The sequence below is a fragment of the Callorhinus ursinus genome, unplaced genomic scaffold, assembly GCF_003265705.2.
Source record: "Callorhinus ursinus isolate GAN/ISIS: 27379988/994484 unplaced genomic scaffold, GSC_fseal_2.0 scaffold54, whole genome shotgun sequence".
NCBI classification, from domain to species: domain Eukaryota; kingdom Metazoa; phylum Chordata; class Mammalia; order Carnivora; family Otariidae; genus Callorhinus; species Callorhinus ursinus.
The window spans coordinates 3,634,078-3,653,929 of NW_027397116.1; the positions used below are offsets into that span (position 1 = coordinate 3,634,078).

General features: G+C 38.2%; 1 protein-coding gene across 4 annotated transcripts in view; it reads right to left on the reverse strand.

The window, feature by feature from the left end:
* The window catches only part of TMCO1 (transmembrane and coiled-coil domains 1), a 52,651-nt gene that overhangs the window by 18,162 nt on the left and 14,637 nt on the right, over positions 1–19,852 (reverse strand). For 2 of the 4 annotated variants that reach the window (XM_025892133.2, XM_073884074.1), the window contains exons 4-6: positions 14,556–14,602; positions 12,993–13,060; positions 243–387 (exon numbers count right to left, since the gene is read on the reverse strand). In XM_025892133.2, coding sequence (XP_025747918.1) covers positions 243–387; positions 12,993–13,060; positions 14,556–14,602 — 260 coding nt within the window. Of the gene's footprint in view, positions 1–242; positions 388–825; positions 998–12,992; positions 13,061–14,555; positions 14,603–19,852 lie in introns of all 4 variants that reach the window. The other 2 variants (XR_012375634.1, XM_025892135.2) reach the window with 2 other exon arrangements.

Consider the following 19,852-nt stretch of genomic DNA (forward strand, 5'->3'; position numbering starts at 1 on the left):
TCAGCGAGGAGAGTGCTTCTCTCTCTCCCTCAGCCTGCCATTCTGCCTACTTGTGCTCTCTCTGTGTCAAATAAATGAATATAATCTTTTAAATAAACAAACAAACAAATAAACAAACAAAACAGCTCTAGAGGATCCACTGGGATTCTACAACATTTCTAGTATTAAAAGAAGTAAAGGCTAATTTAGGGTGTGAGAGCAAGGAAGAATGAATGTATTTAATACTGGATATGGTCACTCACCTGTCGAATTGACATGGTACAAAGAATATACAGAAAAATGAAGGAACAGTCTGTGGTGTCATCCCCTAGCAGGTTTCGATGAGACAGTCCTTGGATATAGGAAAGAGGAGTGAAAGGGAGCTTTGCCACCACTCTACCATCAAATCTAAAAAGGAAAAAACAAAGAATTGTTATTTTTGGAAGACTGACAAGCTTCTTAGTTCCAGGGAAGAATCTGAGACAGAAATAGAACTCTAAGTCCCTTGATCTCTAAAAAACAAAGAATGATATTCTAGTATATGTGCTGCCGAAGCGAGCACAAAGAATGATATTCTAAAAAGAGACCTAAAGAACAAGGATGTAAGGAAGGGCTTAGGTTTTTCCATCAGTCTTTTTCTACACTAGTGATTCTTAATTTTTTCAGTATCAGAAGCCCTGAACACTGAAAAATTGAGATTCCATACATTGTTTCAAGGTTATAGCTATCACTATTTACTGCTCTATAAAATAAAACTGAGGAATGTTAAAAAATATTTACTAAATCATTTAAAAGGTGGCAATAAATTCATTATATGTTAACACAAATATTTTTATGAAAAAGAACCATCTTTTCCAAAACAAAGTGAAAAGAAAGGCTTTTTCTTTTCTTTTGGCAAATGTCTTTAATGTTTTGTTTAATAGAATACTGCTGGATTCTCATAGCTGCTTCAGTATTCAGGCTGTTGCAATAATACACATCATGGAGCTCTGAAGCCTCTGGAAAATTCCACTGTACACTAAAAAGAGAATAAGAATAAAAAAGAAAAATAACATCTTAGAATTATTCTGGCAGTAATGTTCATCTCAAGGACTTCCCAAGAGTCTCAAAGAGCTCTAGGAACCCCCAGACCATACTTTGAGAATCACTATTCTTTTTTTTTTTAAAGATTTTATTTATTTTTTGACAGAGAGAGAGAGAGAAAGTGAGAGAGGGAACACAAGCAGTGGGAGTGGGAGAGGGAGAAGCAGGCTCCCTGCCGAGCAGGGAGCCCGACGGGCTCAATCCCAGGACCCCTGGACCATGACCTGAGCCAAAGGCAGACACTTAATGACTGAGCCACCAGGTGCCTGAGAATCACAGAGAATCACTGTTCAGAACCATGGCACCAGTAAGATTTTAAGAACCCTCTGTTCCAAGACCCAGAGGCTCCCAATACACACCTTAAACAGGCTAAACATTTCTGAATAGAAATTCATGGAGTATACAGTGGTGAAAGAAAAAAGTAGATTCTTAAAATTCATACACAATATTCTGAGATAACTTTTAACATACTACTAGTGTTTGAAAGTCTTCTTTTTACTTTTTCTAAAATAGAAAAGAGAAATATTTCTAAAAGAGAAACAAAGAAAAAAGCTATAAGAAAATGCTTAGTATTTATGTTGAGGTCCTGGGGATATTAGCTTCTTTTATACTTTTCTATGAATAAGTAGTATAATCAGTCAATAATGAAAATTATAAAAATGTGATTAAGGAGAGTGATACTTCATAATATTAGAGAAATGTATGACTGCATCAGCTAAATTATCCAAATAAAGTCTTTTTTTTAAAAAGATTTTATTTATTTATTTGACAGAGAGAGACACAGCGAGAGAGGGAACACAAGCAGGGGCAGTGGGGGAGGGAGAAGCAGGCTCCCTGCGGAGCAGGGAGCCCCAATGCAGTGCTTGATCCCAGGACCCTGGGATCATGACCTGAGCCGAAGGCAGACGCTTAACGACTGAGCCACCCAGGCATCCCCCAAATAAAGTCTTTACTTCCAGTTAAAACAGCTAGAAAATTCCCTCTTAGAAAAATACCTGGGCGCCTGGCTGGCTCAGTCAGTGGAGCGTGTGACTCTATCTCAGTGTTGTGAGTCTGAACCCCACCTTGGGTATGGAGCCAACTCAGATAAAAATTTAAACATATATATATTAAAAAAAAAAAAACAAAACCCCACTTGGTATTTAGAATGTTTCTACAGAGGGAGAGGGAAAAGAAAAGTAGCAATACCATCTTTGTCTTTGGGAAAAAAAAAATCCCTAAATATCCAGATCAACTACTGTGGTTCTAAAGAGCTTATTAGACAACTGTGCTACAAAGAATATAGGAGAATGAATCTTCTCTTGACATCTTCTATATTTCTGACTGTCCACTTACTACTTCCAAATGCCTTCCTAGTATATATTTACACAGGGAAAGGCTCAATCATAAACTGACTTTACTTACATATGATAAAAGTATTTAAACATCTGCTCAAAGTAATCACTGTCATTCTCTTCTACTAACTTCACAAAAGCAAAAGTAATAATTTTTTCAGGAGAAGATATTCCCATTCTCTCACAAGAAGTATTAAGTGCAGCTGCCCCGGTATTTTCTGGTTATATGCTCAACACAATATGCGGCTCTAGGCATGCCACTCTGACTACCCTACTGTATAGTCAGACTGTAAGCTACTCCCTCTTATTGCTAACATACAAACCCAGTATATTCATCTGATATAATCTTTTATTCTCTGTTATCTTCAACTTGAAATTCTAACCAAAAAACAAAACAAAAAACAACAACCTTTTAGAACCAATGAACAAATTCAGTGAAGTTTCAGGATAAAAAAGTCAACATACAAAAATCATTCTATGCATTTCTATACACTAACAATGAGCTATCTGAAAAAGAAATAAAGAAAATTATCCATTTACAATAACATCAAAAACAATAAAATACCCAGGAATAAATTTAACCAAGGAGGAGAAAGATCTGTACAATGAAACCTCTAAGACAGTAAGGAAGTAAGTTGAAAAAGACACAAATAAATGGAAAGATATCTGTGTTCATAAATTCAAAGAGTTAATATTGTTAAAATGTCTATTTTACCCAAAGCCATTTATAGATTTAATATAATCTCTATCAAAATTCCAATGGCAATTTTCACAGAAATAGAAAATACAATCCTAAAATTCATATGGAACCACAAAAGACTGAGTAGAAAAAACAATCTTGAGAAAGAACACAGCTGGAGGTAACACACGTCCTGATTTTAAACTATATTACAAAGCTGTAATAATCAAAACAGTATGGTATTAGCATAAAAACAGATGCACAGAACAATGGAACAAAAGTGAGAGCCCAGAAATCAATCCACTCATATAAGGTCAACTAACATTTGACAAGGGAGCCAAAATACTCAATGGGGAAAGGACAGTCTTTTCAATAAATGGTGCTTGGGAAAACTAGACAGCCACATGCAAAAGAATGATATTGGATCTCTATCTTACAACACTTATAAAAATTAACTCAAAATGAATTAAGGATGTAAATGTAAGACCTAAAACTGTAAAATTTCTAGAAGGGAACATAGAAAAAAGCTCCTTGACATTAGCTATGATTTTTCTGGATATGACACCAAAAGCACAAGCAACAAAAATCAACTACATTAAATGAAAAAGCTACTGTATAGCAAAAGAAATAAGTAACAAAATGAAAAGGCAACCTATGGAATGGGAGAAAAAAATATGCAAACCATATATCAGATTTAGGGGTTAATATCCAAAATATAAGGAACTCAAAACTCAAAAGTTAAAAAAAAAATCTGATTTTTAAAAGGGCAGAGGACCTCCAAAGACATTTTCCTAAATGAGACATACAAATGGGCAAGTACATGAAAAGGTACTTAATGTCACTAATCATCAGGGAAATATAAATCAGAACCACAATGAGATATCAATTCACTTCTGTAAGAATAGCTATCATCAAAAAGACAAGAGATAACAAATGCTGGCAAGGATGTAGAGAAAAGGGAACCCATGTGCACTGCTGGTGGGAATGTAAACTGGTGCAGCCACTGTGGAAAACAGAATAGAGGTTCCTCAAAAAATGAAAAATATAGCTACCATATGATCCAGCAATCCCACTTCTGAGTATAAACCCAAAAGAAATGAAATAAATTTCTATCTCAAAGAAATATCTGTACTTCACGTTCATTGCAGCATTATTCACAATAGCCAAGACAAGAAAACAACCTAAGCGTCCACTGATGAATGAATGGATAAAGCAAATGTGAGATAGATAAATACACACAGAGCCAATGGAATGGAATTTAGCCATAAAAAGGAAGGAAATCCTGCCATTTGCAACAACAGGAATGAACCTTGAGAGCATTATGCTAAATGAAACAAGTCAGACAGAGGGAGACCAATACTGTATGATACCACTTATATGTGAAATCTAAAAAAACTGAACTCATGGAAACAAAGTTAGATTCGTGGTTGGCAGGGGCTGGGGGATGGGAGAAATAGGAAGATGCTGGTCAAAGGATACAAACCTCCAGTTACAAGATGAATAAGTTCTGGGCATCTAATGTACAGCCTGGTGATTGTAGTCAACAATATTGTATTATATACTTAAAGTTGCTAAGATAGTAAATCTTAAATGTTCTCACAACCACACCACACAAAATGATAATCATGCGAGATAGAGGATGTGTTAACCAACCTTATTGTAGTAATCATTTCACTATATACATGTGTATCAAATCACTACATATACATCCTGTGTGTACACAAACATACACAATGTTTATATTATATGTCAACTATATTGCAATAAAGCTGGAAAGAAAAGATTTAGGGGAAAAAAGGAAAACCATTGATTTCCTGTAAGTTATTCATCTATGTGAAAGTATCTACTATGCATGAGACCTTAAGCCAGCCACAGATATGAGGGAAAAAAAAACTTCCAAGAACTCGTACTTTTAATGAATTAATTTTTCCAGGAGACTTGAAGCTTGTCATAGGAATAGCTAAGTGAAGTGGTGTCTAGCCTAATAAAGAAGAGTTGTGGGGCGCCTGGGTGGCTCAGTTGGTTGAGCAACTGCCTTCGGCTCAGGTCATGATCCTGGAGTCCCAGGATCGAGTCCCACATCGGGCTCCCTGCTCAGCGGGGGGTCTGCTTCTCCCTCTGACCCTCTTCCCTCTCGCGCTCTCTGTCTCTCATTCTCTCTCTCTCAAATAAATAAATAAAATCTTAAAAAATAAAGAAGAGTTGGGGAACGAAGGGGAAAGGTGCAAAAAGAGAGATAGCTTATAGATATTATTAAACCTAGTAAGATTATTTCTCTCAGTGTACTTACTCTCTGGTTCCAGAGGGCAGGACCACTGCTCGTGAGCAGAAGTACAGGAAGGCATATTTTGGCCCAGTAAAAGGAATTACTTTCAGACCCTAAAAACTACTCAATAAAAGTATATTGTCTCAGAAACCCTCAGGCTCCTCACTGTTGGAAATAATTAAAGAGAGGGTGGAAAATTATCTGCCAGAGGTACTACTGAAGAGGTTTTTGTATTGGGACAGAAGTTATTTGTGAAATGACTTCAGATCTCTTCTAATTCTAAGATGGTAATGTTTCAGCTTTATGGAAATAAGCCAGGATGAAAAGCCAAAAAGAAAGAAATAGCTACAAGTAGCACCTCCTATTGCTTCTTTGGAAATCTGGAAATTCAAGTCCCTCCTATCTAACCTCAGGCTTTTTTCTTAAAAGCTGCCAGCTGTCAATGAGTTCTAAGATTAAATCAAAGATTAAAAGGTATATTAGAGATGGTGGACTCCACACTAAACAGATGACACGTTGACACTCTGAGAAATTAAGTTAAAAATTGAATAATAGAGTCAAAATATGTGCTAGACTTCTCATTTCATATGCCAGCTTATAAAAAACAGAGATACAGTCTTTAACTTTTAGGTGCTCACAGTCTTAGACAAATGATAACATATATTTTTAAATGCACAGGCCACAAAGATCAGAACAAAAATATGAATTATAGTCCAGCAATTGTGCTCCTTGGTATCTATCCAAAGGAGCTGAAAACTATGTGCATACAAAAACCTGCACACAGGTATTTACAGCAGTTTTATTCATAATTCCTAAAACTTGGAATCCAAATGTAAATGGATAAACTGGTACATCCAGACAATGAAATATTATTTGGTGCTAAAAAGAAACGGGCTATTGGCCATAAAGACATGGAGGAACTTTAAATGGATATTACTAAGGGAAAGAAGCCAATCTGAAAAGGCTGTATGCTGTAGGAGTCAAACTCTATGACCTTCTCAAAAAGGCGAAACTATGGAGATAGTAAAAAGATCAGTGGCTGCCACGAGTTGGGGTGGTGAGAGAGAAAGGGATGAAGAGTTGGAGCAGAGGATTTTTAAGGCAGTTAACCTACTCTGTACAATACTCTAATGGTGGATACATGCCATTATACATTTGTCCAAAGTCACTGAATGTACAGGAAGAGGGACCCCTAATGTAAGCTGTGGACTCTGGGTGGTTATGATGTGTCAGCGCAGGCTCACCAACTGTAACAAGTGCCCCACTCCAGTGGGGGATGTTGCTAGTGGGGGAGGTCATGCATAGGGCGGAGGGTATACAGGAAATCTCTGTACCTTCCTCTCAATTTTCCGGTAAACCTAAAACTACTCTAAAAAAATAAGGTCTTATAAAAAAAAATCAATACAGCACTTGAATAAATAGTAAAACACTTACATTACATGAACCTCCACACCAGTATTGCAAAACAAAACAAGTAAAAAGCTACTGTTGCCAGTGTTCTGAATAAGAAAGTCGACAAAAAGAAAATAGTATACTGAAGAACAAAGAACAGTCTTCCTTCTTGCCAATAGTAGCCTTCTACAAGAAGCTTGAATATAATGAAGCTTTTTGTAACATTTTCCTCCTGAAGATACTGTATTTGACTTCTTTGACCTCTATAGCTTAAAGAAAAGGCATCTAATATTTTATCTTGTACTGATGAACTGCATAAATAGTTAGGTATTTCAATACTGGTCTAAGGCCTAAAAACGTCATCAACAAGCAGTTGCTGAATAATTATATGGTAGATGCTTTTCAGATGTGGCCCTTGACTCAAGAGCTTTAAGCGTGGAAAAATAAAATGGAAATACATAAGACATCATGGAGCACATGAGAGACTGCTGTTTGGTGCTAGACAGTTCACGCGAGTGACAATGCTATGAAAATTCTGCAGAGAAAACCCATGGGGCCTCTGCTGATGAGGGAAGTGCTTTGTCCCCCACATGTTCTTGTATATAGCTTTGAAAACCTCGGTCCTCTAGAAATTTCATAATTATCAAAGCAGCAATACAACTATTATATTTTATTCATTTGGTTCCCATCATTATTAGGCTATCTTTAGTATTTCATTAAGTATTTTACCCTCTTCTGGTTGTTCTTTTTTTTTTTTTTTAAGATTGAGCACAAGCCAGGAGACAGAGGGAGAGGGAGAAGAAGACTCCCTGCTGAGCAGGGAGCCCGATGCTGGGCTCAATCCCAGGACCCTGGGATCATGACCTGAGCCAAAGGCAGATGCTTAACCGACCAAGCCACTCAGGCGCCCCTCTTCTGGTTGTTCTAATTCAATTCAGCTTAGAACGAGAGAGGGGAAGGAGAAGGTAGCAGGGAAGAAAGGAGGGAGGGGAAAATTTGGAAAGAATGAGACCAAGTTATTTGTCTGATCATATGATTATCTATCTAGAAAATCAGAGAACCAAATTAAAACCTACTAGAACCTATCAAAGTTCAGCAAGATGGTCAGTTACAGAATAAAATAACAAAAATGTTATTGTAGTAATGAGCTAGAAGATATAAAATACATGCAAGACCTATTCAGAAAGAAACTACAAAAGCACATAAAACAGACTTAGCAGAAACACCACGTTTCTAGATGGGAATATTAAAAATTATAATTATAATGTCTAATACTTCAAAACTAATACATAAATAGAATAAAATCAGAGTCAAAACTTGAATGGGATTATCTCAGGGGAAGCTGACACATGAGTGATTCTAAAAATTCATGTGAAAGAATGTGTGTCTCAGGAACAGTGAACAGTGCAGTTAGAACACAATAGTTTGTAGACAGTAAAAAGAAAGAAAGTTTGAAGAACAGGCTGAGGCCAAAGCATGGAATGGCATGAAAGCCAGGTTAAAAAGTTTGGACTTAAGGCAGCAGTCTGAGTGGCATGATGCCACGTAAGGATTTTAGAGTCAGAGACACATGAGTTATATTCCAGCTCAACGTTTACTAGCTTTGAGACCTTGGGCAAATTAAGTAACTTGGAGTCTCACATTCTCATCAGTAAAATAAAGACTGTAATTCTCATCTTGGAAGGCTGTTAAGATTACAAGGGCAACCTATATAAAGGCCAACAGTGGCCAACACACAGTTACTATTCCATCAGTAGCAGATGTGGTTATTAGACAATGACTAACATGCTTTTGGGGATGGTTAACTTAATGCTGCAGTGACAGGAGGCACCTGAAGACGGACAGCAGCTAGGAAGCTACTGGCAAGCCCAAGATCAAGGGGTAATAGCAGAGAGGAAAGGCAATGAGCTGAAACTAGGATAAGAGCTGGTGCAGCATGGATGAAGAGGAGAGGGAGGAGGGAAGAAGAGAGGAAGAGAAGCAGGGAGGGAAGGATGGGCAGGTGGATGCATGGCTAGACAGACACAGAGAGGTAGAATAAACAGGAACTGTTAACTGATGGAACAGGATTGACAATGTTAGAGATAACTCAGTGTCCAGCATTAAATGTGGGACAGGGTAGATACACAAGAACTGTGCGCTGAAAGGACGAGAAGAAGGGAAGCAATAAAGCTTTCAATTCCAGGTGACTAGAAATGAGCACCACTGAAAGACACACAAGTATCAGGAAGGGCGCTGCTTTGGCAGAGACCATGATGGGTTCCAAGTGAGTCTCAAAAATAATGTAAAGAGAAATAAGCCTCTCTGAGGCCCAGGGACAGGCTGTTCTGCAGCCCAAGAAAAAGGCAAAATATAGCTGAGGTAGGGTGTTATTGTTATAAAATTTCTCTCTCTCTCAAATTTCTCTCTATAATGGATCTTCTACAAATTACAATGACCCCTACATAAAAAAAGAACAGTCAATTTTTAACGAATAAATCAATATTTCCTATATAGATGTCTATTCTATTTGAAGGGAATAAGCAGTGTGAGGGCTCAGGCTGGGTAATTTTTCTTTTATCTCCCACAGCATGAGGCGCAAAAAAAATGGCATGCAGCTTTTCGACCTGAATAAACATTAAAAATAGTTGAAACCTATAAATATTCATGTAGTACACTCACAAAAAATTGAAAACTGGAGGGAGAAAATCAAAGGAAGGCAAATGAAAATGATTATTGACTCAAAGGAGAAACATAAGAAATACATTATAATACTTTGCAGTTATGTGATTCTATGACTATAATCAAATATATTAGCTTCATTTCATAACTAAACCAACTATGGATTCAAATCAAAACCGTATGCCAAGCTCTAGTTTTAATCACAGAAAAGAATGAAAGAACTGGCAATTTCTTCCAAAAAGGTAATCTAACATTACCTCCTACTGTAAATAATGACCATAAGCCAAAATGATTCATTTCCATGTTTCACAACTTAGTTTACAAGTCAAGACTTCTCCCTACTTAAGCCTAATGTCAACACTCTCATCATTAAAGAGATATAGTCTTTGAAAATTAAATTTACATTACTAACCTGTCAATAGGATGTGCACAATTTTGCATTATTTTTTCCAAACGCTGTTGACAGGTCAATACTGAAATAAACACTCTCAATATTTACTGCTGATATTAGCCTGTCTTATTACAAGACTGTGAGCTATCCCAGGCCAAAATAAACTATGACCTAAGAGTCAGTAGAAGAAGTTTTCATCTGGGCTAAAGCCTTTATTTGTTGGTGCAAGATGCTAGTGCTCTTCCCGTCTCAGTCATGGAAGCCCATACAGACACGGGGGCCAGAAACTCAAAGCAGTTTGTAATGCTCAGCCCCCCACATGGAGAGCAGCTGGTCTGGAGAGTCCCCCAGTCCCGTGACAGGCTTTATGGGAATGAGAAATAAACTTCTGTTAAGCCACACACACACACAGACACATGCGCGCGCGAAGACATTTTCATCAACTACATTCAGACTCATGGTTTTTGAGAATTTGGTTCCATTGTCATTGGTTCACTAACTAGTGTTTTCCTAAATGAACCACTGACATCTTGGAAATTAGTAATTATAATTAAAAAATTTTTTGATTCACGGGGTGCCTGGGTGGCTCAGTCAGTTAAGCATCTGACTCTTGGGACTCTTAATTTCAGCTCAGGTTGTGATCTCAGGGTCCTGGGATTGAGCCCCATGTCGGCTCCATGCTCAGTGGGAAGTCTGCTGGAGATTCTCCCTTTCCCTTTGCCCCTCCCCCTGCTCATGCATGCCATCTCTCTCTCTCAAATAAATAAATCGTTTAAAAAATTTTTTTGATTCACATTTCAAATGGCATCAAATTCTGACCCCAGAATAGTATAGAAACCATGACAGAAGAAACTGGTGTATATTTACAAATATTTTTAAATTTATTCAATAAATATCTATAGAAGCCCTAAAACCCTAAGGATATGAAAACTGTCACATGAGAAGACTATAAGGAACTTACGGTCTAGTAGAGGGAGACATAAATGTAAGTTCAGTAAAGAAATATATTAGCTTCATTTAGTAATATATTTAGATTAAGGAATAAAATAAAATGCTGAACCTCTAGCAAAGCAGGACTCAAATCTGTCACAAAAATCATACAATCAAGCTAAGGCCAATCAGAACAGACACACAGACACAACACTAACCTTAAAATATTATTTAAAACATCAGAAGTAAGAGAAAAGTAAGTAGAAGCATCAAATTTAAAAAGTACAGATGAGTACTTAGCCAGCTCTATACTGTCCAGAAAGCAATACTCGAAGAAGAGTATTTGTGGATTTGAGTCGTTACACGGACACTCAGTAGTTAACTATAAAACCTTCCAGTGTTTGCTTTGCTTGGTAACTCATGGGGATATGCACCCAAGAAATGAAAGTACAGCAGGATGGAAAGAGTACTGAGTTTAAAATTATAAGCCAGAAATCATGAGACTTCTAGATACCCTAGGCAAGTTATTTCACCTTCCAAAGGTCCCTTTCAGCTCGAAAGGTCTGTAATTTTAGTAATCATTAGTTAAAAGGAAATTTTACATTAAAACCATGTGGACACCACCTCTAGTCCCTCACCTAAGTAAAAATAGCCACTCCTTTTCCCCCAACTGCACTTCACACAGATTTCTATTATAGCATCCATCAAGGTATTTGTTTATCTAGCCTTTCTTCCCATAAAACTGATTATTACTGAGGGCGGGGGCCACACCTTATTTGTTATATTCTGATACTAGCACAATGCCTGGCACAACATAGGCACTGAACTGGTGGGGAGGGAAGAATGGACCCGAGGAAGGGGGGAGGTGCAGGGAGAGGAAGAGACAGACAGAAATGAAGCAGGGGAGGAAGAGTAGGAGGAAAGGAAGGAAAAGAAGGAGAGAGGGAAATTCTCATTCCTGTGGGATGATTCATGTGGGCCTTGAAAAGTAATAAATGACTGCTTGTCATCTTTGGATATTTTCCCAGTTTCTGTCAAAAACAGTTCCACAATTACTCAGGCCTGCTATCTGCCAGTTTAGACAACAGTAACTTACTTTATCATTGTTAAGACTATTTTAAGAGTCAAACATCTCTATATGACTACCTTTGTTTTGAACCAGTATGCTAGTAAGTAACTTAAAAACACAGAAGACATATTAAATTCTTTTTAGAGGCCCCATAATACCTGGGTCTTTACCTTGTACATAAAAGATCCTTGATATTAAAGAGGGCGAGAAAGTTATCATATAATTGCATTCTCTCAAAACTCCTTGATTTTGGTAACTGGAATGAAGTTATATAAGAGAATGTCCATGTTCTTAGGAAATATACATTTTAGTAGTTATGGGGGCTCCTGAGTGGCTCAGTTGGTTAAACATCTGCTTTTGGTTCAGGTCATGATCCCAGGGTCCTGGGATCGAGCCCCGCACTGGGCTCCCTGCTCAACACGAAGTCGGCTTCCCCTCTCCCTCTGCTTGTGCTCTCTGTCAAATTAATAAATAAAATCTTAAAAAAAAAATTTAGTAGTTATGGATAAAGGGGCATGAACCCCATAACATACTCTTGCATAATTAAGAAAAATACATAAATGATGCATGTATGAATGAATACATAGATGATATGGGGAGATAGAAGAAGAAAGAAAACGGAGCAAAATGTTAACAACTGTGAATCTGTATAATGGGTATATTATTTTTGTAACCTTTCTGTAAATTTGAAGTATCAAAATAAAATATTACCAAAAAAGTTAATTGCTGGGGGGCCTGGGTGGTTCAGTCGGTTAAGCGTCTGCCTTCGGCACAGGTCATCATCCGAGGGTCCTGGGATCGAATCCCACATTGGGCTCCCTGCTCAGTGGGGAGCCTGTTTCTCCCTCTCCCTCTGTGCCCCGCTTGTGCTTGCTCTCTCTCTCTAGTGCTCTCTCAAATAAATAAATAAAATCTTAAAAAAAAAGTTAACTGGGGCTCCTGGGTGGCTAAGTTCTTAAGCCTTCAGCTCAGGTCATGATCGAGCCCCGCATCAGGGGGTCCTGGGATCGAGCCCCACATCGGGCTCCCTGCTCTGCGGGAAGCCTGCTTCTCCCTCTCCCACTCCCGCTGCTTGTGTTCCTGCTCTTGCTATCTCTCTCTGTCAAATAAATAAATATAATCTTTAAAAAAAAAAAGTTAATTGATCATAAATACATACACATATAGAGCAATAGTTAGGTAAAACCATATTATTAAAGGATACTCACATGGAATTGAACATTCCCATTAGGGCAGTAAAACAAAAGCCAATTGCAAACATGGATTTCATTCGGACCTATAAAGAGACCAACAAACTGTCATTTCACACTAAAAAAAAACCACTACTAAGGCACACCCAAAAATTTCGGTTTCACGTCATGTTTAAAAGACACTTCCCATAGCAACCAGCTGTTTATTGACTAATCCACCCTCCACCTCCAAGCCCTTCTCCTTGCCCCCTTCTGATGAATAGTATTGGGGTGGCCATGTGACCCAGTTCTGGCCAGTGAGCTACAAGTACTGAACGGGACTTTTAAAAGGGACAAAGCTGGCCAGTATCCCTTTAGGCCTTTTGCCCATTCTTCTTGCCTGGAATGAAGAACATAATGCCTGAAGATAAAGGATAAAGTGCCATCAAATAACCAAATAACCATAATCTATGGCTAACCTAAGTCCTTAATAACATTACTGAGCTGCTACACCAGGTCAGTACTACCAACCTCTGGACTTCTTGAACAAGTTAAAAAAATCTTTATCTCTTTAAATCATTGCTAGTTAGGTATTCTGTTACTTGCAGTTAACTTCTTACTTAATTATATTAAGTGGTAAAAGTATAAATAAACAAAAGATCATATAGATATAAGATTAACAATCGTTATCTCTGGATGACAGTTCTTTTTTTTTTTTTTTAAGATTTTATTTTTAAGTAATTTCTACACCCAACATGGGGCTCAAACTCATGACCCGAAGATCAAGAGTCGCATGCTCTTCTGACTGAGCTAACCTGGGGCCCTGGATGACAGGTTTATCAGCAATTTTTCTCTCTTCTTTCTGTAGTTTCCAAATCTGGTCTTATAAACACTTAATAACTATGCAACAGAAAAGCTATTTTCAAAAAGATGCCCTTCTAAATTACAGCTTTACTCAATAAAATTGCAAGAAACAGAAGATGGTATAGCAAAGGTCTCTCCGAAAGCAAAGACAACTGTTGCACAGTTCAGATGTCCTGTGTTAAACATAGAGAAATTAAATAGAAAAATTAGTCAAGCTATATAATTAGCCTACCTATGCCTTAGAAAAACTCTTGAACAAGCTCTACTCTTTAAAAATGATGAGTAAATGGGTAATAAAATCATTTTTCTTTACACTTTATGGTATGCCTGACATGCAGAACAAAAAGCCTCTTAAAGAACAAAGGCAACAATAAAGGCCATCTATAATGCTCCAACTCAGATGCTGGTGTGACACAGGTCACCAGAAAACCAAAGATTCAGCAATGACATGAGAAAAAAAGAAAACAAACGACTTCATTTGAAACAGAAGGGCACAGCTAATCAAGAACTGTGTGAAAGGGACAAATTATGACCTCCAAGACAGCCCAAAAGAGCTTCTCTTATTACTGAAATGACGTTTAAGCCCAGAAGCATATTTTCAGTTCCATCTGGTCCAGGAACACCCATGACATGATTGGGTGAATTTCTGAAAAGGTAAGTATGTATTTAATGCAAATCAGAGTCTTATGCTATAAAACATTGTGTGGTTTACCACAATATTATACTTCAGACTCGTACCATGGATAGGTCTCTGTTGTTATTTTTCAGTTTCTCTTCTTGCCTCTCTGAAAAGAATGAACAAACTGGTTAATATACATAATGCTGAGCACAAAGCAGATGTTAAACTGTCACTGGTGACTATAAAAGCATTTGTCTCAGTGTCACTTAATAATAAGGTGAGCTGAGTACCTGTGATATTGTATACTTTATATTAGAAAATTCGAATGCAGCAGGGCACCAAAATATTTCAATTTAAATAAAAATCTTTAAAGATTAATTAAAAATTACCTCTGGTATTAAGTGTCTTAACTCTGTACATTAAGATATACTTTTATACTACACTGATGGAAAGTGTAAACATAATGATTGTACTTAGGTTTCAAATATGAGTTACTCATCTCTTATGGTTTTCCCCCTCTTTCAGCTTCTTCAAGAGAGCAGAGTCTAAAAGTAAAAGCCAATCAAGACAAATTTAAAATTCAGGTTCTGGGGTGCCTGGGTGGCTCAGTCATTAAGCGTCTGCCTTGGGCTCAGGTCATGATCCCAGGGTCCTGGGATCAAGCCCCGCATTGGGCTCCCTGCTCCACGGGAGGCCTGCTTCTCCCTCTCCCACTCCCCCCGGCTTATGTTCCCTCTCTCGCCGTGTCTCTCTCTGTCAAATAAATAAATAAAATATTTTTAAAAAATAAATAAATAAAAAATTCAGGTTCTTTCATATTACAGACTTATTACTCTAAAAATAAGCATAGTTTTCTAGGTGAGTCTCTTAGAAAGCCAGAAAATTTCACATGTATTTTAAGAAAGTTGTTATATACACACAACCCAAACCACTTAACGAAGTCTCAACTGTATATTAATGCCCTTATTTGCTGTATTCCATCAATATAAGGGATTTCATTGTTTCCAGGAAGAAACTGAGGTCTCGCGAAGGGGAAGTGACTTGGTAGAGACGCTGTGAGCACTCTGTGGCAAAGCCAGGACTAAAGTTCAAGTTTCCCAACTCCCAAGCCAATAGTCTCTATGTACAGTATGCTACTGCTCTCTCTGATCAGGTATCACCAGGATTAATTTACTCAACAAATACTTACTGATTATCTACTATATGCCAGGCACTTTTCTGAGTACTGGGGATACACGAATGAATAAAACACACAAAAATCCCCACCCTCATAGGAAGATGACAAAATAAAAATATATCCTCTAAAATAAAAAAAAAATACACCATTAGAATGAACTGGTGTGAGAGCAAGTAAATTTGAGCAGGTGAAGGAAAGGAGGAACAGAAAGAGGCCTACAGGAAGGCTGACTTGCAGACTGAACTGTAGTTTTTATTTATTTATTTATTTTTAAAAGATTTTATCTATTTATTTGACAGAGAGAGGGAGAGCACAAGTAGGCAGAGAGGAAGGCAGAGGGAGAGGGAGAAGCAGGCTCCCCGCTGAGCAGGGAGTCCGACGCGGGGCCCGATCCCAGGACCCGATCCCAGGACTCTGGGATCATGACCTGAGCCGAAGGCAGCCGCTTAACCAACTCAGCCACCCAGGCGCCCCTGAACTGTAGTTTTTAAACAGTACATAGCGGGATGAAGACATGATCCCTTGCCCTGAACTGCTCCTATCCAGTCTGCTCTCCCTGGAAGGGAAGGATATGGGCAGGAGAGAGTGGGATGCTGGAGATTTGTGGAACAAAATGAACAAAAAGGAATGGAGCTAAGGTCTATCTCGGGGATGGGAGCTGCTTTGCTATCTGGGCAGTCCTCTTACAATGTAACAAGATGTTTTTAAATTGGGGGGTTGAGGATTGGGGTATGAGATGATGAGAAGGTAAACTGGGATAAAATAACTAGAGAGGGAAGGGACTACCACTACAAAATAAAAAGAAAGGTACAGGACATCACCTATGCTAGAAGCCATGGCATATCCCTGACTCCCTCCTTTGTCATCCAATCAAACACCACATTCTATTAATTATGCCTCACAAATATTTTTTTAATTAAAGATGTATTTATTTGAGAGAGAGAGAGAGAGCATGCACGCTCTGGGGGGGACAGGGGGAGGGTGAGAGGGAGAGGGAATCTCAAGCAGACTCCCTGCTGAGCAGGGAGCCTGAGGCGGGGCTCAATCCCGGGACTCAGAGATCATGACCTGAGCCAAAACCAAGAGTCGTTTAACTGACCGAGCCCCCCAGGCACCCCACATACCTCATAAATATTTATGAAACCCTCACCTCCTCACTACCATGTCCTTAGGATTTCTAACTCTGTATTACTTCAAGTCTCCTAGCACCTCAGTGCCTCCAAACTTGCTCCCTCACATTCATCTCCCACATAGCTGCCCGTCAGATCTACCTAAAATGTAAAGCTGACCAAAATTATGATACTCCCCAGATTAAAATTCTGGCATGGCCTTTCATCCCTATAAGGTCATGTTCCAGTATCACCTGCAAGTCTGATGTCTGTCCTTGCAGCCTCATTTCCAATCCCTCATATGAACTGTTAGGTTCCTGCAATACCAAACAAGTGTAAGCTGCTCTCTATGTGAAGCTTTTCTCTAGATCCAGTGTCTTTGTTCATGAAGTCCTTTCTACTTGGGTGACCAACTGTCCCAGTTTTCTCAGGACTGTTCCGGTTTTAGCTCTAAAAACCACACATCCCAAGAAACTCCTCAGTCTCGACCAACTGGGATTTCTACCTAGAATGTTTTACCCTGTCCCTATCCAAACCTTCCTGGCTAGCTAGTACTCAACTTTAAGCCTCAGCTCTCTGTCACCTCCTTTTCAATAATGTTCCATAGAGCTTTCTGTAATTACGAAGATATTCTGTATCTGTGCTGTCAATAAAGTAGTCACTAATTACATGTGGCTCCTGAGCAAATAAAATGTGACCAGTGTGATTGAGGAACTAAAATTTTAACTTCATTTAACTTTAATTAATTAATTAATTAATTTTTAAAGATTTTTAATTATTTTAGAGAGAGAGAGAATGAAGAGAAAGAGCATGAGAGGGGGTAGGGTGAGAGGGAGAAGCAGACTCCCTGCTGAACAGGGAGCCTGATGCGGGACTCGATCCCGGGACTCCAGGATCATGACCTGAGCTGAAGGCAGTTGCTTAATGACTGAGCCACCCAGGCGCCCTAACTTTGATTATTTAAAAAGCCAAATGTAGCTAATGACTGCTGTACTAGACACTAGAAGTCCTTTCTTTATGCTTCCAGAATATTTCATGCATATCTTTATCATTATACTGAGTTTGTACATTCTCTTATAATGATCTATTTATATACCTATCAACCGAACTAGATGAAAGGTTCCTGGAGAACAAGAAATCTCTATGTCTTCTTTATCTCTCCATCCTCAGTAACTGTCATGTAGTTAGCTGCTCAACATTGTAGAATGTGCTCAATATTGTTTCATGAATGATTCAGCAATATAATAAAACCTGATCTGAAGATACAGCATACCAAAAATCCTTTTCTAGGGAAAGTAGTCCTTTTTGGGGGGAGGGGTAAGTCCTTTATGATGAAGCTAATAGCTTGAATAGACAGAAGAAGCACAAAGAGCCTAAAAGTTGACAGCAAACTGAGGTGACAGTTTTTCTGAAGCTAAGTCCACACAGAAACAGTAACCGTAAATAGACAGTGTGTTTACATGGCTTAATAATACAGCAGCACAGGATTATGCTATTGTTACTAAATACCTACCATACACAAAGTTGTTTTAGTCGGTTTCAAATAATTCAAAAATAAGTTAATATTCACTTGGTTCTGGAGGAGGTGAAAGATACAAACATCTTCGATGTTTGCTTTCCCTCCTACCTATCTCTGATAAATTCATGGCACAGCACTATCAGCTACACAAGATTTAGTTGGATGGGAGAGCAGCAGTAGCTAAGACTAATTCTCAGCACAGGGATTTTATTCATGGACAACTAACAGCTGATTATGTCTGAGGCTACCTTATATACTCTCGTGACTCCACTCTTCACTAGGGACCATTCCCAACAGACTAGAACAAAAAAGATAGTATATAAAAAGGTAAAGTTGATTTTAAAAAGGATGCCTCTGTAGAGAAAAGGGACAAAAAGAAGAAATGGTATAAAGAAACAACAAACTAAATATATTTAACAGGGAAACACTATACATGCAAAATTTCATCTGAAATGAACCTGATCTGTTTGTGGGTAGGAAATGCTAAGATGCCTCAAGAAGCACAAACATTATAAAAACAAGGAAGTTAATATTCAAATGTCCAGGACAATATAACAGTCTTCAGAAATCCAAAAATGCCCATTTGAGAAAGAGCAAATCTGATCTAACAGAAATGTTACCAGTAGGGAAACAATTTCAGGTACTCCCCAAGTTATGAACAATAAACTTCTAAATATCCCCATTAAGCCATATTTAGCTTTATATACCTCTCCTTCTTCCACTAACCCCCCAAAACTGATGATACCTTTAAATGGTTGCTAGGGAAATACCTGATCTAAAGTCCATTTTCATTTTTCTCCTCTCCCTACTCCGTTAATCGCATCTCAGATGCTCATATTCATATCCTCTTTCCCCCCACACATGTTCTTTTAACGGCTCTTTTTTTTTCTTTCAACTCTTAGAAAATCATTAAACTCCTTCTCTCTTTCTTTTCTATTATGACTACCAAACCTTGACTCTAATAACTGCTGGGCAAAGATTTGTTTGTTAATCATTCTCATTATTTTAAAATATAAGATTCAAGGGCGCCTGGGTGGCTCAGTCATTAAGCGTCTGCCTTCGGCTCAGGTCATGGTCCCAGGGTCCTGGAATCAAGCCCTGCATCCGGCTCCCTGCTCAGTGGGAAGCCTGCTTCTCCCTCTCCCACTCCCCCCTGCTTGTGTTCCCTCTCTAGCTGTGTCTCTCTCTGTCAAATAAATAAATAAAATCTTTAAATATATATATATAAGATTCAAGTTTTGCAAGGATATTCTATTAGACACAATAAGAAGTGAAGAGTTTAAGTCCTTTTAAAGTACTTAAAACACCCTTTTATTTTTAAAGTTTGTAGCTCTTATATCCTGATTAAACTCTACTTTTCTGGGGCGCCTAGGTGGCTCAGTCAGTTAAGCTCAGGTCATGATCCCAGGGTTCTGGGATCGAGCCCCACATAGGAGCCTGCTTCTTCTGCCTCCACCTCCACTTCCCCTGCTTGTGCTCTCTCTCCGTTGAATGAATAAATGAATGAATGAATCCACTTTTCTTTAAGCCTCAATGGTTTAAATGAATTTTAAAATGTCATTTCACATTCAATTTTGCTTTTAGTTGCCAATATTACCAAAACAAAAACAA